Source organism: Taeniopygia guttata, chromosome 3 (genome assembly GCF_048771995.1).
Source record: "Taeniopygia guttata chromosome 3, bTaeGut7.mat, whole genome shotgun sequence".
In the NCBI taxonomy this organism is placed as follows: domain Eukaryota; kingdom Metazoa; phylum Chordata; class Aves; order Passeriformes; family Estrildidae; genus Taeniopygia; species Taeniopygia guttata.
Window position 1 is genome coordinate 62938402 of NC_133027.1, and position 24331 is coordinate 62962732.

The window sequence follows — 24331 nt, forward strand, 5'->3', positions numbered from 1 at the left end:
CACAGATATTGGTAGAAGCATTCTACCAGTGTTTCATTTGGACAATATTATACTGTTACAGTGATGATATGTAGATATACAGATGATTATTCTCTCTGTCAAGAAGGAGGGAGTGGTAGCAATAGCGTGAAGGGTTCTGGACTTTAACTGCATTGTTCTGTACTTTTAATTGCATTGCTGCACTACTTGTTTTGCATTTAGGAAAGGTCTTTAATTGCTTTCTTCCTTAATTCTAATTTCAGTTTCTGGTCAGTCTAAATTAGATTAATTTCACACACCAGTGAGTCCCTAAAGAAGTGTAAATTGACTCCATTTTACCAAACTCAACCAGATGATGGCAGTTATTCCCTTGATGTTCATCTTTACATCACCCACCATCTTTGACCAAGATTTCAATAGGAATTAAATTAATATTTGAGCCTGTTTTCCTCACCCTGTATAAAGAAATGGAGACTGAGATCCACATCTGGTGAAGGGGGGCTATTCAGTTTATGGCCTAAAAGGCGAAAAATCTAAGGTCACTTGACAGCTGACATGCTTTTCTTTTCTATGATTCTGGCATGATATTTTTAATGCACATTCAGGTTCTGTAAGACTGTGGCAAAATGGTTTTCTGAGAGTGCTTAAATTGTTGGTTTAGGTTCTAAAGCAGTTCAGAGCACACCATGTAGCTGTTAGCATGGAACATCTTCATCTGACTTATGGCTCCAGTGCAACTTCCATTAAAACTGGCTGAAAAAATTTCTTCATGCTGATGGGAGTGGAATAGCACTGCATTTAACACCTTCTGTTAAAGTAATATTCCCTGCTTGGATTTTTTTTTTTTAATTTCTTAGCCATTTCTTATAGATTAAGTATTAAAGATACAAATGTAAAACAGAATTACAAGGAAATGGGTAGACAAAATAATGAGAACTCAATTAATAAAATGCGTGTTATATGTGATTAAGGAGAGATGACTGTTTTCTCTGAAAGTATATATCTGGGTTTAATGCACTGTATTTTTATGTGTAATTTTGAAGACACTGTCAGAAATATGGATGATCTACTGCTACAGCAGTGATGTGAGAGAGGGAAAGCAAGACAGAAGTCTTATGGGGAGCAAGAAGAGAAAGATTGTTCTTCATTGATCAGTGCAGGGTGTTTTGGGAAAGCAGTTCACAACTTGGGTAGCCTGTGTGTTGGTTGGTGAAGGTTTCCACATCTGGCTGGACAATTCAAAGAGAAGCTCTCTGAGGTGACATTGACCACTGAAGTGAGAGGGCATTGCACCTGCTTCTGCTGGCAGGGCTTCTAGTATGCCTTTTTAGCCACTCTCAGCAGCCTCTCCAAACACTGTTAACATGACCCTTTGCAGACTGTATTGTTCAGATGTCTCTTCTGTTGTCCATACCCAAGCACCTTTTCACGAAGGATACAGGAGTAAGAATTTCTGTTGCTCATGTTTCTTGTGAGTTGATTCATTTTCAAACATTCAGAATAATTTGTTGGTGTGTGTTTCTGTAAATAAGTTGTTTTGGTGTATGTATAAGCATTGGTAATGGAAAACTGGTTTGAAGAAGATGAGTTTCTTGTCCTGCAGGGGCAGAGGTCTGGAAAGGACCCAGCAGACCAGCTGGTCTGCTTTCCTGCCATCACAGGTATCTCATAATGAAAAGCATGAATGCTCTTGGTTGACATTTTCACTTTTCTGGTGGAATGTGACTTTTTGGGGACCTCTCAGAGTGCCAAGGGCAGGTGGTGGGGAGAGGCAGCTGTCAGAGTGGTGACTGCTTGCAGATCTCCATGTTCCCCAGCACAAAGAGCGAGCAGCCATCTCACAGCTGTGCTTTTAATGAGTTGTAGGGCAAGGGAGACTGTGTCTCACACCTCGTGAAGATTCTGATACACTGCAATAACCTTCATGGATTTGCCATCTACACACATCAAAATGAAATCAGTGAACACAGGAGTCAGAACGAAGTGAAGGTTTTAATGTTTATTTTTCCTTTTGGGTGTTATTTTGGTTCTCCTCTTTTGCTGGTTCTCATATAGCATTGCAAACATTTCAGGAAGCTAATCTGCAGGAGCACAGCTCATAAAAGATTGACCTGCCAGAGGACGAAGCTCTGCTTATTACAGAAAAGCTTCTGAGACAGTGACAGCTGAAAAGATTGCACACTTCCCCAGGAAATTAAATTTGATGTAATATAGTGAAAGAATGACAAAATGGAAAGGGTATATATAACATATTTGTGATTATTAAGCAGTAGAAAAATGAAAACTTGAGATCCAATAAAGTGCATGTAATTTAGATATGGATAGAAAATTCCCAGTATTTTTTTAAACTTTGGCCTTCCACTTTGATTTGCCTTTTCTCAGTGTTCTTACTTCAATGTGGAAAATCATTAACTTCTTAGAATCATAGAATAGCTTCAGTTGGAAAGGACTTTTAAAGACCATCTAGTTCCAACAACCCTGCCATGTACAGGGACACTTTCCACTAGACCAGGTTGCTCACAGCACCATCCAGCCTGGCCGGGAACACTTCCAGGGATGGGCTACCCACATCTGCTTTGAGCAACTAGTTCCAGTGTCTTGTAAAATTACGTTAACTTTTGGGCACATTAGATTATAAAACATTTAAATCAAGTTTCAGGGCAGTCCTATGGTATCCAGGTCGATTACATTCTTCAGCAGAAGGTGCCTATGTGACACTAGACTGGGAGAGGCAAGAGCTTCCTTCTTTGCTTTGTCCTTTTCCCTTGCCAAAAGCGGGGTAAGCTTTTCTTCCCTCATGCTTGTTGCTGAGGCATGGCATGGTGCTCCATGGTCTGTGGAAGTCCTAGGTCTGTTCCAGCTACTCCCCGCAGAGTGGCAGGTGCCAGGGGGACCCACTGGGGCTGTTCAGGTGAGATACATGATTGGTACTGAGGCACACCAAGGCACAGGGCAGGTGATGTATCTCCTTTTCTTCTCTTCCTAGGGCTCAGTGTAGGTGCCACAGTGAGCCTGACTCTCTTCTGGCCAGGCTCTTCACAGCAACACATAGGTTTTCTTTCAGAGGGGATGGTAATTCCCTTAATAATTTTACACCTTAATAATTTTTCCTTTAAGATCTGATTACCTGCAGTTGGAAAGAATAACCAGGACTCTGGCAGGTTTAACTTTATTAACCATCATAAATCCTTTCCTTTTTGACTCTAATCAGTCTCTGGAGTCCTTTTAATTCTCTTGACATTGCGCTGGCCTTTCATCACAGCTCCATATACATTTTCTGTAACTAGAAAAGTGATGGCGAGAGCCTTATGTAAACTCGCGGTAATGGACGCAGCGATGGGGACGTGTGACTGTCAGATATGTGCTGACGATGGAAGGAGGAGAGGGAGCTTATGCTGCCAGCACAGCTCTGCCTCTGTGGAGGGCAGAAGGGGGTACCCGAAAACACAGGCACTCACAGGGTCTCGTGTGCACCCGCTAGCACCTGGGGACAGGGAATCAGCTGCCTTGCTCTGGCCCAGACAGAGACACAGAGACAGCAATGCTTTTGTGCCTTATTTTGGCAAGTGGGCGCCAGAAGCCAGCTCTGCCTCAGAAAGCCCCTCTGTGAGCAGCCCCCAGCCCATTCCCTGGGGCAGCGAGTGGCCGGAGCCTGCCAGCGGCCAGAAGTGGGGGAGCCGGGGCGGCACAGGGGCCGGTCAAACTGCACGGGTGGAGGTGCTGGGTGAATGGGGCTTTTCTGAGCTGGGGACAGTGCTAAAAGGAAGGAGTGTTACCAGGTGGTCGAGGGGCAGGCACCAAAGCAACAAATGCTGCCTTCATAAAGTCGCTACCTGGGTTATTGCCTTTCTGTCTTGCCTGCGCACAAAATCCTGTGGAAGCCAAGAGGGGAATTCCCCTGTCGGTAGTCTGTCTGTCTCTCTGCTGTCCAGGAATTCATGGGAAGGAGAAGGCATCCCAAGAATCTGCCCCAGTGTGCAGGGACAGTAAATTCCCTCTTGTTTTTCCATATACACAAGTCAGCAAGTTTCTTCAGCAAATGCTGTAATTTTAAGCTTAATACTATGCAAATATTTAACTTGGGACAAAAAAAGCCTCAAGCTGGCTTCAGACCATGGACTGGCTTCCAGTTGTTTCTGCAGGTACAGATCCAATGTTTATATACATGAATGGCTATTTGTTTGTTTGTTTGTTTGTTTATTTACTATGGTAATTTTTTTATAATGAACTTGGATATTTTTGTACTCTGCTTTTGCTTTGAACATAAAAATCTATGTATTTACAATTTGTGTATAGGCATTTTCAGAAGCTTTGGCTGAGATCTGGTGAAGACAATCACTGTAGGCTGAAACTTCAGGATGACACAGAATTGTACTGACTTTGTTTTTTCTCTAACTGAAGTGCCCAAAGCTGTGCTCACCACCGATATCCCACCAGCCTAGGTTATTAAAGAAAGATGTTGAAAGATTTGGTCCCCACTGCAGGATCTTTATAGTGTAATTTGTTTACTCCGACAAATGTGTACAAAAGAATATTCAGGAGCATCAAGAACATTAGCAGCACATAGGTTTATTAGGCTTAAAAAGTCTGCTTAAATGCCACCTTGAAAGATAATACTTTTCTGTATCCATGCATATTTCATACATTTATGGTGTCTGCAGCCCTTGTCTCGGCTGCTGCAGGCCTGACAGCAGCCTCCTATTAAAGAGGGAAAGACCATAGTCTTGTGGCCCTTCTATAATGTGCTCAGCGTGTGAGCTATTGAGTTCGTGAAGACGAGAATAGCTATGTCAAATGTGCTTCATTTGCATGTGGCAAGATAGAAAAAACTAACTCTGTGAAGACAGGCAGGCAAGAAAGGCATTGAATGCCTTAAATACTAAGGGAGTTAATGCTATGCAGTGATTTTGCTTCTGTTATAGGAAGTGTAAGAACAGTATGCTTCCAAAGCATAAATACAGCATAAGTACATCGCCATCCAAACTGCAAAGGTTTCAGTTCCATGGCAACACGGAGGGCCCAACTGTGCTGAAGGTGGATGTATTAATGCATTCAGAGTGACGGGTTGGGACTGAGCTGGGCAAAAATAAAATGCACCTAAATTTTCCCCATTAACTTATTTATATATAAAGAAAAGCCTTTGTTCTTAGAAAATCAAAGTGACACGAATACACCTGCTCCACCTCCCCTCCCCAATTCTCTCTGATTCTTCTTTACATACATTTTTCTCAGGCAAAAAGCAAATGAAGAATCTGGGTTTTTTGAGGGTTTTTTTATAAGACTGTAAGTGCAGCAGCACTTGAATGTTGCAAGAAAATGATATTAATCCCTGAGATGGTTGTATATCCCTAGAGAGAAAGACTTGGGATGGGGGCGGAGGGACATATTGTTTCCAAGATGTACTGCTTTACAGAGCAGAGTGAAGCAGTGGGTGGTTGGTTGCTTTTTATTTGTTTGGTGGGTTTTTTTATTATTGTTATTATTTTCCTTGATCCTTTTGATCTGCCCTCTTTCTGCCTTTTTCTACATCTACTTCCAGTTTCCCCTACCTCCGCTGGCTAAGGAGCAGGAAACAAGACTTAGCTCTGTTTCCTGACATCCAAAGAAATATAAAAGTACAAAGAAATGGTGTATTTTGTTTTCCCGGCTGACTTGGATTCACAGACCTGCACTAGAAAGGCACCTGCTCCCAGAGAGGGCCAGGAGTCAGACTCCAGAAGAACTGGACAATTGTCCAGGGGCTAACTGAGAGCTGATCATTACGTGAATTTTGTTTGATCTGCTTGGTTGACTGCAGGAAGGTAGGATGGGAGAATGTGATAAATTGATTTTGCTCAGGGTGAAGAACTATCTCAGGCTGATCCTGCCAGCTGTGCTGATGGGTGGGTGAATTGCAGATTTGCAGGGTTTAAAGTCAGACTGGGCAGTAGGAGAATCTCCAGATGTGGATATTTGTGAGGCTAACAGCAGTGCTAATCTGGCATGGTACAACTGACAGAAGTGGCAAGTTAAACTGGATTTACAGCTGCTCTGTATTGCTGAAACAGGCAAGGCAGCCCGAACATACCAGTGCATCTAGCTTAGAGATTTCAGCAAGGTTTCCTGTCTAACTGGGGGATGAATATAGCTCTGCAGCTGGAAGTTGCTGTGCAAGAAGAAAGCAGTTGACCAACTTCCAACTGTGGTTATACTGTGCAAGAGGAGAGGAGGAATAAAATTAATCCCTCTTTTAATCTGTATTCTTTTGTTCCTTTTTTATAAATTTGGTTTGGGGTTTTTGTTTACTTGTTAAATACCAGTAGGAATACATTTTTTCTTAAAAACAAGTCTTGCTTCCATTGCAGTGGGAATCCTGAGTTTGAGATTCTGCTTGGAGGAAATTTCACCCTCTTCAGGAGACCAGTGGTAGGTGGGTAAATCTTTTCTAAGGGAATAAATAGTACTGAAGTGATCCTGTCTCAGCATTCCACAAAGGGGTGGATTTCACCCTCCAGGCAGTAGAGCTGCAAAGTAAGAAGGTGTCATTTTTAAATGTTCTCTTTCTTAGGGAGAGCAACATGGTAAGACCAGGTCCCTTGCTAATGCTGCACTTGACATCCTCACAATTTTGCTGTTATTGTTGTGGCTTCTGATTTTTGCACAGCTCCCCAAAACAAGGAAGCAAATGTAGCTCATTAAATACTGGCATATGCTTCCCAAATTATGTCACACCCTCATTTTCTTGAGTTTTGACAAAGGAACTGTGTATGCAACCGTAAAATAAAGAGGAGGAATCACTCCAGCCAACAATGTAGCAAGAGAGCCAAAGGATTCCTTTGTAGGTGTCGCTACCTGATACAACCCTGCAAACATCCCAGCTGCTATTTGGCAGCACCTTCCCAGGGGAGTGCCTCAGTCAGCTTGGCAGGAAGGATGAGGAGAGAGCACCAAGAGGAACATCCAAGAAGAAAAGGAGGGGAGAAATCAAGGATGAGAAGAGTAAGGAAACAGAGCAAAGGCAGAAGGGTGATCAGAGAAAAAACGGGGCTGGGAAGAGCACAGCAAAGGAAAGAGATCCTCCTCTGGTCCCTCCTCTGGAGGGAAAAGCTGGGTTTCAGATCTAATGTAGACAAAACCAAACCAAACAAAAAACAGAGCAAGAAAATTAAAATATGCAAAGTGGGAGGAGAATTCAGATTGGCATGAAGAGGAGAAAAGGCATAAAATACATGGATGAATGTCATACCATGGTCCAGCCTATTTTAAATAGTAGTTGCTATGTTTGTAGCACCAAGAGCTTGTGACCTTCTTCTTATTGAGGTTTTGGGGGCTGATGAGGAGCAGTAGGGCCATACTTGGGAGGCTGCTGCAGGCACCAGAAAGGGTGGTTGGAGACAGATCTTTTCTGTGCACCATGTCTGGAAGCCTAAAGCCAGTATGAATATTCCCAAGGAAAATTGCTCATCCTGTATCTGAAGACTCACAGTCATAAAAATGTGCCTTCTTCTCTGTGAAGGAGTCTGGGGAAGGGCTGCTGCCATGCAGGCAGGGGTAAGGGCTCCCTCTAGATCCCTCTTCCAGTTGTTCAAGCTATCTAGGCTACCAGAAGTAAAGAGCTGAATGGAAATTTTAGTTCTGGCTGTGCAAAAGAAGCTTCTGAATGAATTCTGCATCAAATAATGAATGTCTTTTTTCCTCCTCCTCTCCACCTACCTTGTTCCTAAACATTAACATTTCATGTCAGTTGAGCTAAGTTCGGTGTCAGACTCAGAGGATCCTTCTGAAAAATACACGCCTGTTTTGTGGCAAGCCAGAGAAGATGAGAAACTTGTGGTGTTTTTCCTTCTCAAGCTCTGCTCTGCTGGGAAAAACAGCTAAGGCTGTGTGAAGCTGTCTTCTTCCCACTCTCCTAAACTTCACTCCTAAAAATGCTGCTCTCTCAACAGCTTTGCTGCTTCTCTGAAAGAGGCATGGCTTGGCCCACTTAGAGCCATCGCTTGCCAGGGGATGTTTTCTGAGATTGTGGTGACTTCCATCTTGATAGGAGGCTGAAGAAGATTGCTGTGGAACAACTCATTGGCATCACTAGCTGTGTCATTTGAAAATGATTACTTAAGTGCAAAAGAGAAGAAAGAGATCAGAAATTATGAGATTTAAACCCTATCCAAAGCTCCAAACCTCCAAATAATTTCTGCCATTTCTGCTTATGCTTTTCTAAAGACTTAGGTGGTGTTTGCTTCATATTTTTAAGCTTTTCTTGAGAACTACCAAGATGAGAAACATCCTCTCTCTGAAATAGTTTGTTTTGTGGGCAGTGGTACCAGTGTGTGCCAGGCTGAGGCTCAAACCCTGGCTGACCACCACAGTGGCCATGCAACATCAGAAGGCTGAGCTTGGGGCATCAGTCTAGAATTCCTTCTCAGAACTAGCTACCAATTTTCTCCAGACTTTTTGAAATGTCATTACTGAAATGCAAGAAGATAACAAGTGTCTGCAGAGGTGGAGAAATGTTAATTCAAAACAGTGGGTTTGTTGTACAGGAAGAGGAATGGTTCTCTGGGCACTTGTCTCTGAGATACTCTGCAGTATGTGTTAGTATTTCATGGTAAAACATGGGGACAGGACAGACCTAGAGACCTTAATAATTTTTCCTGTTACAGAGAAAGCAAGTGGTGAAAGGCACAAGAAGGAAATGTTGGTGAAAACAGACCTTTTGACAGTGAGCGCTGTCTTGCTGCTTTTGGCTGAGTGAGTAGGGATGTTCCTGTATTTCACTGTAGTGATGCAGAGATGTGCTGATACTTGCTTATTTTAATCAGGGCTGAAAAGCAGAGACAAAAAAATTTCATGTGGCTTTGGGGTGCTTTAATACCCCTGAAATCAAAGCCGGTGTGATGTGGAAATTATGATGGCTGATGTTGGTGTAACCCCAAATCTCTCAGGCTGTACCTGAATTAACTTCTCAATTAGAGGAACACATCCTTCCCACTGATGCCATGTGAGCAGGACAAACGTTTCTGCACAACAGGAGGAGGTTTTTTTCCCCTCTTTCACCTTGGTGTCCAGTCTAGCAATTAGGAATCAAATTTAACCCTCAGAGTTTGTTTTAGGCCCTCTGAGTCTTTAATTCTTTGCCAGCAGCAAAACAATTATTTTTGATAGGCATGCTAGTTGTTTTTTAATTTGTTTATAATCAGTTCTAGGAGGTTGCTTTGTTGTGGGAGGAACTGAATTCTTTGGGTGCAAATATTTGCTCTTGGCTCTCTTAGTCATTAAGAGATCTTTTCCACATTTAAGTTGCCTTTACTTTTAAGGCCAAATGTCAAGCATCTTCTGATACCAGAAACATGAAATATGTGCCTGCCTAAAGAAGAACTATTTGCTGAGCTGCAGTATGTGAGGGCAGGAGGGACCAAGACCGGCCCAAGCCTTTTCCAGCTTCCTGGGGAGAGGCCAAACAACCTCTGGGTCCCTCTGGCTGCCCACTCCAGCCCCAGGACCTGAGACCCCACAGGTGCTGGTTTCAGCTGTTGACCTACATCCCTGCTGAAGTGGCTTCATGCTAAAAGATGTCACTGTTCTTTTCCAAAAAGAGCGTGTCTCTTTTTTCTTTTGAATAAATTCCCTTGCCACCTTTTTGTATTTTCCAACTGCAGCTCTTTTAAGGCTCCCTGCCTCTGCAGTTTTTGCCTTTGTATAGGTTATTTTTGGAAACTGGGGAACCAGGAGGAGGGAGGAAATTTAGGGGAGTTAACTGCGGTAGAAGAAGAAAGCTCTTTCCCTTGGTGTGCTCTTTCTTCCCTGTCCATTCTTCTCATGACCTCTGTGGTCTGACCCCTGTTGCTTTGCTCATTCCAGGGCAAGCTGCAGCTGACCCTCTTTGTGCCCAGGGAGCAGCTCCTTCCCACGCGGTTCTGCTTTGCAAGCTGTGTTTGCTTCTTCTTCCTTGCAGTGGCTGCTGCTTCTCTGCTGCTTTTCTGGGTCAGCCAGTTGGCCAAAAAGTGGGTAGGTGGTCGAACAGAATTTTGGGAGCTGTGAAACACTGGAGGCCCTTGGGAAGTTATGTGCCTTATAGGGTAAAGTGTATGCAGAGAAGAATGTGTTCCCTTCATTCTTTCCTCAGGGGAGCAGCCCCATCAAGGTGGTTGGCTTTTTCTTGAAATGCCAGTCAGTTTTTTATATTAGAAGTGTCACATGCTGACTGCCAAAATTTGCAAGAAAAAAACCAAATTCTTTGAAAGACTGGGGAGTAGCAACTGAAAACTGATCTGGCAGAGAGACCAGGAGCCTACCTTTAGCATCTGGTGCATGGGGCAGGCAGTGGTGAGCACAGACCCCCAAGAATGCCTAAACTCTTCTGAACAGGAACAATAAATTCACCACAAAAATGTATGAAGAAATTTTCTGTGAAGGAGCAACCAAGGACTCTTTTTCCTGTCTAGGTTTACTAAAATTACTAATGCATAGAAAGTCATTGACCGTACTGTAAGTCAGGCTGCCCTTTTGCTGAGACAGTATCTGGATAATTGAGATGCCTGTGATTACCCAGGAAAACTTGCTGATGTTTACACTGCTATCAGGTATTGAAGTCACACCATAATATTTGTTGTGGTATCTTGCAATAGGTTTTAAAATAGATTGATATCACAGCACAAAATGGGAATTTTCCTAATTTTTATTGTGGTTATGAAAATGCCTAAATAGCAGTGTAGCACAGTAAATGTTAAACATTAAAACATTAAAAGCAGAGTTTATGTATACTGATAAGAGGACATTAGTAGAAAAGGAAGTAACTTGACTTTGATAGGAGTATGGTAGAAATCAAAGCAGGGGATGGTTATAGACTCAGAACATTAACATGTTTGGATTTGGGTCAGCATCATACCAAGAGTTGGTATTGAGAAAGACTTTGACCCTAAATGAATAAATTTTAAAAAAGATGATTCTGTATGAGAAGCTGCACAACTGATGCAAAAAGCCAGCAAATGTGAAGAGAATGAAATCAAAACAACATGAACTACTGTCTTAAAATACATGGAAATGGAGGAGGTTTTACTATCATCCCATTGCAGAGATCAATTAAACAGTGCAGAATGGTTATGCAAAATTTTTGCTGTAGGGAAGAAGCCGTTTTCCGTAGATTTTAGGAACAAGTACTGGCATGCTGCCGACAGTGATTTATTTTCACCCAGCCCTGGTGCTTGTGTCTGGCACTCAATGAAATCTTCCAGGGTAAGTTATTTAGGAATGGCCACAGTTGCACCGAGAAACTGGCAGCAGCACATCAGCAGGAAGTCTGTTAGAGGTTGCATCTAACTTCTTACAGATAGGCTGCTTATATATGCTTTAATTAATTAATATAATAAATAATTCTATGTTGGCGTTTTTGTTAATTAGCAACAGTTCCCAGTCTGACTGCAGTGAGTGTACTGCTATGCATTGTAGAAGTCTAATTTCTTGATTAAATAACCCAGAGGCTTGTGTAGCAAGCTGAGACATCAGATTGTTGCTAACTGAACTTTTGAACTTTTCATAGGAAAAGGAGATGTCAGTAAGAGAAGAGTCATATTAATCAGTGCGTAAACTGGAGCAGCCCAAAAACTTTCATTTCAGTAGGCATTCCCATAAGAGCAAGGAGAGCTATCTCCCCTCTTCTTATGCCAAGTTGGCAAGACAATGCTTTTTTCATAGTTTAACATATTCCAGAGATAAGAGATAATAGCTGGTGGTTTGAGGGAGTCCAGGAAGAGAGGAATTGGGTATAACTAACAAGTGAAACTGTCTTTTGAGGAGAATCCCTGAAAAGTCTCTATGAGATGTCATATGTTTTGGGTTTTTTTGTGTTGTTTAAAAGATATAAAAGATTAAGCAATGTGATTTGGTAATTGTACTTTTTTTTAATAAATTGAATTTTTAAGAATGCTTTATGAGTTTGATCTTTGCGTTCTTTCCTTGATTGTTGAGCAATATGCAATATGAAAAAAACTCTCAAGAGGGAAAGAAACTACCTGTTTTAGAGGAAACTACTAATGGATTTATCTGTGCAGTTTGCCAGAAAGGGAAAAAAATGGAGAAAGGTTTTGAAAAATATCCCAAATGGGCATTTCTGAAGCATCAGGCATACTTGGGCTTCAACGGGCCTAGTAAACAAATCAGCGCAGAGCTAAATACACCTTCTGGGGTGATCTCCCCTCTTGGCAGGTACTGGTGGCAGCGACCAGCCAAGCTGGGTCTCTCTTCTTTGCATAGCATGGTTTGGACAGTCCCCTTTCTTCCCCCTGTAGTTCTTTCAAGGCCCTGCTGGCTCTCTGATGGTCCCTGCTGGAGTTGTCTGCTTCAATGTCTGAAGTGCCTCCCAACTTTGAGAAGCCAGCTTTTCTCTTCCTTGGCCTAGATTCTCCAGTGCTTTCAAAGCTGGAAGCCAGTGGGCAGGTGGTTGGAGATTGAGGAAAGGTTTCCCACTGTCCTGGCTGTGGTTTCATGTCCCTGAGGGGCTGCTCCTGCTACCTGCCCTCTGCAGCCCACACTGGGCTGATTTGGACAGCTGGGCAGGCAGTGAGCTGTTGGATAGCCAGGGATTTCTGGTGGGTGAGCACCTTGGATTGGCTCCCCATGGGCACAGGCAAACTAGAGCTGGCAGGAGCACATAGCTGGCATTGAGAGGAAGAAGCAAAGTGGCATCCTCCCCTCTTGGGTGGCAGCTTACCATTGGACTGACCTCACTGAAGCATGAAACTTCATCCTCAAGGGCAGGTCAGATTGTGTGCATGTGAGGTCGTTAACACTTAAATACGATCTTTGGTTATCACAGTGCTCAGGGATGGAGAAAGTGAAGACAGCAGAGTTTCCTATGCTGCCCTTTCCCAGTCCCCAGTTTTGGTGACCCCTAGTCACTCTCTCTGTGTTTCCCTTTCCAGATGGGGTTCAAAGTGGGTATACATTCTAAATTAATTTTTTATTGGCAGTACCTGTGGATGAAGATTGTTTTTACTGATTTGCAATCAAACACCAAAGTGAAATAAATGTCATTTCAGAATAGGCTCTTTGCAGTCATTGTTTCTGTTTTTGCTTTACAGCATTTCTATGCTACTCCTAGTTTTGTGCACTGGAATTACATAGTCACAGAATGGTTTGAGTTGAAAGGGATCTTTAAAGATTATCGAATCCCAACCCCCCTGCCATGGGCAGAGGCACCTTCCACTAAACCAGGTTGTACAGACACAGCACAGACACCCATCCAATCTGGCCTTGAACACTTCCAGGGCATCCACATCTTCTCTGGGAAAGAGAAGATGTGCTTCACCATCCTCACAATAAAGACTTTTTTCTTTATATCTAAGCTAAACCTACTCTCTTTAAGTTCAAAACTGTTACTCCTTGTCCTATCACCTCAGGCCCTGGTAAGAAGTCCCTCTCTTATAGGTCCCCTGTAGGTACTGGAAGGTTGCTATAAGGTCTCCCCAGAGCTTGCTTTCTTCTTCAGGCTGAATATCCCTAAGTCTCACAGCCTGGCTTCATAGGAGACGTGCTTCAGCTTTCTAATCATCTTTGTGGCCCTTTCTGGATCCTCTCCAACAGGTCTGGATTTGACTTGTCATTGTCACCAGATCTGCATATGATATCTAGGTGGGGTCTCACAGGAGCCCAATAAAGGGACAGAATTAAGTCCTTTGACCTGCTGGCCACACTGCTTTTGATGCAGCTCAGGATGCAGTTGCCTTTTTGTGCTCCAAGTGCACATTGCTAAGTCATATCTAATTTTTCCTCTAACAGTGTAATGGGTTTGTGTAGCAAGGTTTTGGTACCAGGGAACTACTACTACTACTTGTGGCTTCTGTGAGAAGCTACCAGAAGCTTCTTCTGTGTTTAATGAAGCCAATGTCAGCTGGCTCCAAGATGGACGTGCCCCTGGCCAAGACTGGGCCCATCAGCAACAGAGGTGACACCTCTGGAATAACAGATTTAAGAAGGAAAAAAAAAGTTGCTGCACAACAGCAATTGCATCCAGAGAAGAGCAGGGTGAGAACATGTGAGAGCAACAACTCTGCAGACACCAAGGCCTGTGAAGAAGGAGGGGCAGGAGGTGCTTTAGGCACCAGAGCACAGATTCCTCTGCAGCCTGGGGTGCAGACCATGGTGAGGCAGCTGTGTCCCTGCAGCCCATAGAGAATCAGACACCCACCTGCAGCTGTAGAGGACCCCACACTGGAGCATTGGGATGCCTGAAAGAGGCTGTGACCCCCTGAGGAGGAAGGAGTGGCAGTGAACACAACCTCATTTTCCATTCCTCTGCGCTACTAGCAGAGAGGAGGTAGAGGAAATCTGGAGTGAAGTTAAGCTTGGCAAGAAGGGAAGGGTGAGGGGAAATTTTTTTAAGGTTTGGTTTTATTTCTCATTATTCTACTCTGCATTTTTTTGGCAAGACATTAAATTTCTTTGCCCACATCAAGTCTGTTTTGTCTGTAATGGTAAGTGGTGAGTGATCTCCCCCATTCTCATCTCTTTTGTTGTGTTTGTTCTCCCCTGTTCATTTGAGGAAGGGAGTAACAGAGCAGCTGTGGTGGGCAGCTAGTGTCCTTTTAATTCAACACAGTACCTCCAAGTCCTCCAGAAGGTTGCTCTCAAACCATTCACTCTCTGTCTGTCCCGATACTGGGGGTTGCCCCAAACTGTGTGCAGGTCCTTGGCCTTGGCCATGTTGAATTTAATGAGGTTCACACTCATAGGCCCACTTCTCAAGCCTATTAAGGTCCCTAGAGATGGCATCCCTTCCACCAAGATTGTCAATTGCACTGCTGAGCTTGGTGTCCCCTGCCAACTTGCTAAGGGTGTACTCAATTCCACTACGTCATTAATTATGACATTGAACAGAATTAGTCCCAGTAGGTTCCACGAGGAACACTACTTGGTGCAGATCCATTTGGACATTGAGAGGTTGGCTGCAACTCTCTGGGTATGGCCATCCAGCCAGTTCCCTTTGTATTGAATGGTCCAGCCATCAAATCCTTATCTCCCCAATATAGAGAGACAGAGATGTTGTGTGAGACTGTATCAGGGACCTTAAAAGAAGGCAAGATAATGACATGAGTTCCTCCTTTCTTATCCACCAGTGTAGTCACTATAGAATAATATATAGAATAAATCTGTCATGTTTTGATGATTAATATTATTTGGTCCCTTCAAGCCAAGTGGCATACATATGATGTGAACAAACCACTGAGACTACTATTGTTTTTTATCAACATAATGTAGAAATACTTTAAAGGAATTTTGGTAAAGAATAGAACTTAAAGTATTTTTAGTTATTATCTTGGTATAGGGTTGTACACAGACAAGGCTGTTGCTATTAAATGCTAGTTTCTTATTTCAAGAAAACTCAGTTTCAGGTGCTCAGGCAATAGCTTTCTTTAGTTTTATGGTTTGGTTTACTTTAGAACTTTGATATAAACTCTGTAATTTACTGTTAACTATGCTACCTACCACCATAATCCATTGTTATCATCTTAGATTTCTTCAGGGATACTTGAATGCAAAAAGAGGTATCAGAGTCCTACTTCCAAATAAAGAAAAATCAATATGTAGTCTTAGACGCCTGTGCTGCTATAATATTTTTTTTTTTATTATTTATAATCAATATTACCTGTTTTACCAATGCTAGCAGTGAGAGAAAGGCATTGATGGGCAGACAGACTGAGAATAGCATGAATTATATTTATGTTTCTGACATCAGTGTCTTGGTTTATCTAATGTTGTATGATATGGTGACTAAATGCACCATACTATCCCATCCTCACTGAGCCAGTATTTTCTAATATTGCCCCTAGTTTAAAAAATAATAGAAATTTCAAATAAAAATTTGCTAATGTGAGGTGTTCTCTTCCTGTCTGTTTGGAAATCTCAGTCTCTTTTCATAAACAATATTCCTACATTACATTAATGTTTATTCAAAATTGGATGCTCCTGGGCCAGTAAGGGATAATTCATCAGCTTCCTACTTCAAACACAGCATTTTTAAAACTTTAATGAAGTTTTGTGATAACAGGACATCTCTACACTCTTTAAGACTTACTTAAATTGGTATACTTAGTTACCACTGTAACCATGATTCCTGTTCTGTCCTTCACCTGCTTTCATTATATTTTCTCTGTATTGAAATGCAACATGTTTTTTTTTACTGTAAAAAGCAAAAGCTGCTCCTGCCAGATCCTAATTTTTCTACCGTATCTCCTTTTATCCTGGAGACACAACCTCCACTGGCTGTCTGTCACATTACCACATCTGTGTCTATTCTCTTGAAGGGTTTGCTGGGTTCTTTTAGTTTCAAGAAATCAGTCTTTTGAAAAGTCTGTTGCCTTTCAGAAAAGAAGTTGCACAAACCAGCCTTGTTCTAGGTCTCCTACGTGACAACTGGCAGAACCAACAGCTGGTTGGAAAAAAAAAAAAAATCCAAACAAAAAAATCAACAGAAAAACCTCAAGCAAGCAAAAAAAAATTAAATGTGCCAAAAATTTCACTTTCCAAATGGTGTAAAATGCCTCTTTTACGTGAACAAAGGGTTTTGACTGTTCCATGTTCAAATAAGCCCTTCATCTTTTAATTGATGTAGAGATTTGGATTAGAACCGCTTAATGAGTATTGACTGAGTCTGTAGCATCCTTTCCCTAGAGATGTATATGAAAGGAGCATTAGCTGGAATGTTGTAGTAAGGTGCTAGAGAAGTGGAGCCCTAGGACCCTTCCAAAATGCCTAGCCACTGTGATTAACCCATTCTGTCTTCCAACAGGCAGGTGGCCCATTGGGAAGTTAACTTTCTAAAGATAGCTGGAAATTGCAGGATCAGCCTGATGCTTCCCACACATTTAAGCAGTTTCTGCTTTACAATTGCTGTTCAAACACAGAAATACACAGTATGTGCTGCAACTTCCTTTTTCCCAATCAAGGTTTAAATGGACCTTTTGAGGATTATGAAGGCAACCCTAGAAGTTAGTCTGTGTCACAGTATTTATTTTGAGCTTCAAATCCTGATCTCCCTTCTGTGTTTAATGTGATTAATGGTTAATAGGGCCATCCAGAGTTCTCCACAGAGGTTTATGCCTTTAATTAAATGCACAGAGACAGCCAGCTCCAGCCAACCTCTGCCCCTTTTAGCTGGACAAGGAGGAAGAGAACAGAACTTTAACCCTGCTTTCCACACAGACTCCTGTTCTCTTGCATCCTTTGGGCAGCCGGTGGCTGCTGGTGTGGCTTAGAGCAGATGCACTCACTCAAAGGTGCCAAAGAGCTGTTCTGGCAGCTGCCAGGCAGCTGCCTGCCACCTCAGGCTCAGCGTTTCCTGAGACAGCTCTTCCTCAGCAGGGGTTTTCTTCCAGCCAGGAGAGACCTCCTCTTTGGGATTTGGACACTTTTGTTGACGTCACCTGTCACACTGGAGATGGTATTCAAAGTATGTGTTAGCATCCCTGCCTGGTGGCTTTCCCAGCTTTGGAGATGTGCTCCAGCTGCGTCCCTGCTGGACAGGGACATGCGGCTATAAGGGGATGAGGCCCTGTACCTCAGTGGTACCTCAGCCTCCAGGAGAGGGGCTGGAGGAAGAGGGGATGGGAACAGGGAGGGTGGAACGGGGAGTCTGTCCCTTTGGCAGACATCAGAGTGAAAGGAGAGGAAAGCTCTCCCTGCTCGCCAAGGCTTGTGTGATGGCAAAAGGGAGGTCCTGGGCTCTGAGCTGTGAAATTGATTCATCACCTACTAACTTCAGAATGTTTGGCAGAACATAATGAAAGACTTAGAAGCTTTTTGAAGGCTCCTGATGGAGAGCAATTGCACTGCTTCTGAATGGGTGAAGGGCTTCCTGTGTTTCATGCAAAATTGCAGGTTGTATTTTCCCATGGAATGTGCAGACTTGCTACAAAGTATATTTAGGTGCTTCACCGGTTCTTGATAAGGTGGTATTGAACGCAGTTATATCTCTCCTGTTTTTCACAGCATTTATGATATTTAAAGAGCTCCTACAGTTGACAGCACTAAGGGATTTGAGTGTTTTGATTCCTGTATCTTCTGTAGGATGTGGCTCATTTTATTCCAGGGCATTACATTTTGGGGGTACCAGTGAAAGACCCAGGAATGTCAAGAGAAAAGAGAAACTGCTGCTCAGAGTCTGCATGAAATTGGTGAGGAAAATCAGCTAGAGGGCACCAATATTTCTTCTTAGGGCTGTTAAATTAGGCCATGTGGACTGGCAGGATATGGATGCATAAGAGAAACATGAGGGCTTTATGAAACAGTTGTGCTAATTTTTAGTGTTACTTTTAATAATGTTATCACAGATGAAGAAAGTGAGGTAGAAGTTCATAACCTGAGACAATTCCTTCTCCTGCTTTACAGGGTAAACACTATAAACCCTTGAGTATTTGTTTGGCTAGGTAATGCTTTCCAAAAGTATGTCAATGAAATAGGCATCAGAGCCATAAAATATTTTCCTATATTTAGATTCTAAATGTGCAATAAAAAGCCAGTAAATTTTAGACTCCTGAGCACCAGAATTGCTTTCAAAAAGGGGGGTTGGATGTTAAAATAAAGTATTGTTTTATTAAAGATTTTAATATTGCCGTAAATGCACAGTCAGTGTTTCATGCTCAGCAGTGTTAGTAGGCTCAGCTATAGCCTACTAAGTTTTTTTGCTGTCTGGGCATGAGAAGGATCCTGAAACTGTTGAAGGGGGCAGGAGTATTGTAGGATTATCAGTTGATTGGTTAATTTAGAGGATTATGTTTTTAATGCCAAAAAATCCAGCTGCACAGAATTGCAGAATAATTTAGGCTCAAAGGGATTTCTGGGGATCCTCTTTCTAGCCCCTGCTCAAAGCGGGTGCACGGTACTTGGTTTTGCATGTTGCAATAACTTACCTTTAAATGGTTTTGATTTGTGCAAGAATGATTAACTATGTCTGTATTTTTCTTTTTGTGCAGTACAGAGCCAAATACCAAAGAAGGATAAAAATTAAGGCAAAAGTTGATCCAGATAGCATTTAAGCAGCACCAAAATATCCCATACAATTTTGCATATATTGTTTTGGTTTTTTATCATAAAGAAATATTGCTCTAGGCTAGCATGAGTGGCTTAGTTTAAACATTTGTGAATTAATTTTAAATTGTTCTTTTCATTGCTGGCTAATATGGAGGAGGAATTGGTAAATACTGAGAGCAAAGGCTATATAGGATTTTTTAGCCAGTGGTTCTGTTTAGACTTAATCACTATAATGCAGTGTTAAAATTTACAAAACAGCTTGTAATTGCAGTAGCTTATTTAAACCAGCTATTTGTGGTTATGTCTGCTGAGGAAACTTAAACTTCAATGTTCCCCAGCCATCTAATAGCAGCAAATTGACTGCGGGTCTCTTGAAGGAATATCTAAATGTAGGCTGTTGAATAATCCCTTTGGGGGCCCTGTAACTATTTTTGTGCCTGGATATGCGTCATCAGTGGGTATTTTCTCTGGTGACTAGCTTACATCAGTAGGTCTCCTACCATACGCTCTATCAGCGAGTGACTTATGATTGATGGGAGTCACGGCTGCTGTTTAGCTTTTATCTGTGACCTCAAATAATGGACAACAGGAATTTCCAGGCTGTTAAATTCCTTGAATGACTGAAGGCACGGGATGGCTCTGCTGATAAACGCAGGTAGTGCCCAGATCCTGGGTGTTCAGCGGGGGCTGGGGCGGGGAGGAAGGAGAGGGGGGTTCCTCGGCGGCGAGGCGGTGAATCCGGCGGAGCCGCGAGTTGCGCGTCCCCGGGGGCCGGGACGCGGCCGCGCCGGAGCAGCGCCGGGCGGCCGCGATGCTCCCGCTCTCCCACTCTCCCACTCTCCCGGCTCTCCAGCCATCCGTGCCCGCCGGTGGCACTGGCGGTGCCATGTGTTTAGCCGGCTGATCTTTATGGCCAGTTTTCCCGTTCGTTTGAAACCAGGGAGACGCGCAGTGTGCAGCTCTGTGGAGGGAAACGCTGTGGAATTTTCAGCTGCAGTCTGGTTGGTTTTTAACCCTTTTTGTAACCCTCATCAGCGAGTGGATTTATTGGCACGCTTCACCCAGGTGCTGCCTGGGCTAAAACTGAAGGTGCAGGTAGGCTGCGTGGTCTAAAGGTTCAGTTGCACCTGCCACAGTGACCCACTGAGCACGCAGTCGTAGCTCATTTCCTGGCGTTCAGTACTTCATTTTAAGGAGTTAAGGACTGCAGATACTGAGTTATCTCCTTTTTTTATGTCCACTCTGCCTTTCTGTCTGACATGCGAAATGGGGCTGCAAGACAGCTACAAGATTTTCTGTGTTACCTGTGATGAATTTAGCAGCTTGAGTCAGCCCTACAGCGAGGCACTTTGTCATTTCTTCTTCTTTCCCTCCTGTTCTTCTTGTCTCAATCCCTTTGATAAAGCTATGATAGGAAACAAGAGATTGCTTGTCTGTGAACTTGTGCAAAGAAATCTCTCAAGCCCTTCTCCTGGTAACCAGGGAGTAAAAATGACAGCTATAGATGCTCTCAGTGTGATTGAGGATTAAAAAATAATCCTGAATGCTGTTTATCGTGCGACATTGTTTGGCTGAGGGAGGATAGCAGCTGGATCCAAATTCCTTCTCACCACTTCTTCCTGTTGGCAGGTGGCCTTCCGCACAGGCTGGGCTCGCAAACTCTCACGCGGCTCTTACTTATTTGAGTGCCTGCTATTGTTTTTCATTCAGGTGACAGCAGATTGGGTTGTGTGCGAGATTTTGAGACTTGAAAAGTTTCAGAGGGAAAACAGCAGCTTTGTTTGAACTCGCCTGTGTGTTCCCTCCTCCGCATATACTAGCCCAGAGGTCGTAGTTAATGAATGAAACCAGGCTTCCTGCAGAAGCCAGTTAACCCGTCTGTGCCTTTGTTGACACAGTGCTTACAGGTGTGCGCTGCCGTGGTCTGCATGCCCTCGCTCTGAGCAATACAGGCTGTGTGTACCTTCAGACAGGTGTCTGGTGCAACACACGGACTGGTTCTGAAGTGAGTTTCCTCATCTGCTCTGGCTAGTTGAGTGCTGGTTAAGAAATGCATTCTGCAGAAGCAGTAGGAAGAGAAGCTGCAATTAAAAAGAGGCTTGGAAAATCAAGATGGGGAGAAGAGGGAATGGAAAGGTCTTCATTGAACTGTGATTTACAAGTATACTCTTCTTTTATTTTTGGGTTTATATTTTTTCAGTCATTTCAGTAAGATTTTGGGATTAATGACAAATTGGTTATATAATTCAAAATCTGTAAAAGGTTGAGCACAAAAATGTTTGATGAATCTTGAGTCATTTGCATTAAAATTCAGTGCATTTTCCTAGGGTGTGCTTTGCAAATATAAAGCTTGCTAACTGGTTGATGCTACTATATGTGTCATTTACCTCAGCTTTCTAGGAATCAAAATGCCTGGCTGTACAGTAATATCTTTTCGCTAATATTGACCTCATTTGCCCCCATTGTTAAGGGTATCATGTTTTAGGGTAGTGATAGTATTTTGGGGTAGCTTTCATTTACAGTATTTGTGCAAAAGCTCAGCATTACCACCTTTCCAGAAAGACTCTTCAAACCTTCAGAACATTTCCAGAAAGGGTTGCTGTTTTCTAAGAAAAAGTGTTGGCGAGTTGCCTGCCGTTTCCTGATGCTTGGCACTGAGGCCAAGGCAGAGGGATGAAATCCAAACTGGCATGTGGCAGGGTGTGTAGGTACCTCCCTGTGTGCTGTGACAGAGATGTCGTGCTGGGGACAAACTTAATTTAGGTGCTGACCCTGCAGTGAAATCACGCCCCGTGGATGCCTGGGTCTGTATGCCTGTACCCCGTTGCCTTCACTAAGTGCAGGCACCAAGTTCTGCTGGCACAGCTTGAATTCAAGAATGATGACCACAGTAGCTAAAGCCTTGTTTTTCCAGAAGAGCCTTCATTTATTCAACATCTGACTTTAAAATCTTGAAAGTCGCCCTGCACAGTGGCTAACTAGATATTGATCTGTTTAGTTAAAATAATTAGGTGTTGTAAGCAAGGGATACTATACATTCACTGAAAGTCAGAGTATTCACTGCTGCATCTTGTACTATCTCCATCGGCAAACCTCTCCTCCTCCAGCAAAGTGTATTGGTGTTTCAGTGTGCAACTAGTTCCCAGTGGGCACAGGACTGTAATTACCATACCTGGGAGGCGAAAACGGAGACTAGATCTGACACAGGAATACTGGGGCTTCATTCTGAAATCAGTTTTAAGATTAAATGCAATTCTTTTCTCTTCCACCTCTCCCACCTGTTAAATCTATGACTGTACACTCTGTACAGCTGATGTAGTGTTGGGTATTTGTTGAGGGTCATTAGTTGGTATTTAATAGTCTTGTATCATTTTTACACAAAGTATTCTCAGAGCTTAAAACCTCTGGAGTGTAAAGAGGTGCTCTAGAATAGAAAGAATAGAGAAAAAAATTAGAAAACTCACCTTGCCATGGCCCACTGTTTTAATGGCACTATTTTGTTTGAAGAATGACTGTATGGAGCAGGCAGTGCTGTTCATTCAATAGTGAAATCATAAACACAAGTAAATATACATTATTAGTGTGAGCTGGCTATACTCTGTAAAAATACTCTGAAATATGAGGCAAAGTGTGATTCGACATTTTCAGGGGACATGGTATATTTTGTTTGTTTTCATTCAAAATCATCTCTTATAGTCATAAATCCTTCATCTCTCAAGGTGATCTTTGTGTTTCTGTAAAGTCCAATTGAAATCAGTGAACCAGTTCACAGATGCTTGGAAACTGCAGTTTTGGTCAGTTTTTGTGAGCAATAGCTTGTATAGTTTCATTGGTTTGTTTTGGGTTTTACTCCTTCAGATATTGTGGAATAAATAAAGATTAGCCATCACTTCATTTAGGCATTACTTTTCTGTACGGAAAAATAAGGAGTTGCTCCTAAACATTGCTCATATTTGTAGTGATAGAGTAACAAAAGTGAAGAGGAATAAAAATAATGCAGTGAAATGATACAAGAAAAATGCAGTGTAAAGAAAAGCTGGAACAGTGAAAAAAGTTACTACATTTTTGTGAATATAATTTTTTAAATCCACTTGGTCCAGTGAATGAAGAGCCTTCCATCTTTTTGATATTACTGGATACAGTAATGTACTGTATACAGTAATGTGAGTGAATGGAGTCAGATACACTTCAGCTCTTCCTGAGTGTTCCGTGCCTGACAACCTTGGTCCTGAGACCTTTAGTCATCAGCTCAGTCCTCCCTGCAGGTGGCCAGTGACTTTAATAAGATTGTTGGAGATCCAGGACTAGGTTGTCAGTAATTTCGTAGATTTATAAATGTTATCCTGGCATCAAACATTTAATTTGAATGAAATCCACCTGTTTGTTGGCACATGGGCAGAAGAGAGAAGGAATATACTGCAGGTGAAGACTGTGTACTGCAGCAGACAGGAAGGTACCTCCTTTATGTCAGTAGTTTGGCACCAACTCCTCTAAACTGTGGCAAAGTCTTTTCTTGGTCTCATTTTCTGTTTCTACATGGAGCAGTAGTTCTTGTAGCGATTTTTGCTCTTGAAAGTATTTCTCTTTAGTGTCACAAAGTAAGCATTTTTCCTGCAGAACCTCAAAACAGCTCAACAAGTGGTGAGCTGCCAGTGACTCAGCCCAGTGTCCCTGTCCTGCTTGCAGCCACCAGCACTCCCTACCAGCTGCCTGTTCTTACATGAAAAGCCAGATATGAATCTTGAGACAAGAGTGGGTAATAGACAGGGTTATCCAGGATAAAGAGGTCCTGTACTACATAGAGACAGTGAGGGAAGAAGCTTCCTTCTAAGCCAAGTTACATTTTTTCTGAGTTACATCCTGGCCTTTTGCACATCCTGACTTGCAACCTTGCTGTAAAGGAGGCAAGAAAGAGATACCACACACTGACATCCCCAGGAGCCTTGATAATATCAGGACACCTGAAGGTACAGTGGCACTTTAAAAATGGCACTGTCATGAAGGATTTACATGATACTGCAATAGCTGATAACACAAGGGCAGTACAAGGTACTTATTCCAGATTGCTGAGGAGTTTTCCAAGTGTCTGTTGTTTCATGACATTTTTGTCCCTCTGCAGACAGGCCTTTAGCATTGAGGAGTTTTCCAAAAACTCAACCAGTCTTTCTCAAGTACAATTGCAGTTGTTACCCTGCTAGTTAAAAATAGTAACAACTAAGTTAAAAAATTAAGTTCCTTACCATTTATTAATTTTGTTTTCACAAACTTATTCCAGCATCCTCAAGGGTGGACTCTCTTTTCTTCTTGCACACTTATATATCCTTTTGGTTTGTGAAGTGAATGAATGTTT

At 42.6% G+C, this 24331-nt stretch overlaps 2 protein-coding genes across 12 annotated transcripts in view; one reads left to right on the forward strand and one right to left on the reverse strand.

Moving 5' to 3' along the window:
- Positions 1 to 14655, reverse strand: part of LOC140683525 (uncharacterized) — a 56661-nt gene extending 42006 nt beyond the window's left edge. The window contains exon 1 of the mRNA XM_072926123.1: positions 14555 to 14655. Within this exon, the coding sequence (XP_072782224.1) occupies positions 14555 to 14655 (101 nt within the window). The remainder of the gene's footprint in view (positions 1 to 14554) is intronic.
- The window catches only part of HIVEP2 (HIVEP zinc finger 2), a 137028-nt gene that overhangs the window by 31955 nt on the left and 80742 nt on the right, over positions 1 to 24331 (forward strand). For 2 of the 11 annotated variants that reach the window (XM_030268094.4, XM_030268098.4), the window contains exon 1: positions 19419 to 19636. The exons of 8 other annotated variants lie outside the window; for them this stretch is intronic. The gene's annotated coding sequence lies outside the window, so the exon portion shown is untranslated. Of the gene's footprint in view, positions 1 to 6323; positions 6389 to 19418; positions 19637 to 24331 lie in introns of those variants that run through there. One more of the 11 variants, XM_072926998.1, reaches the window with a different exon arrangement.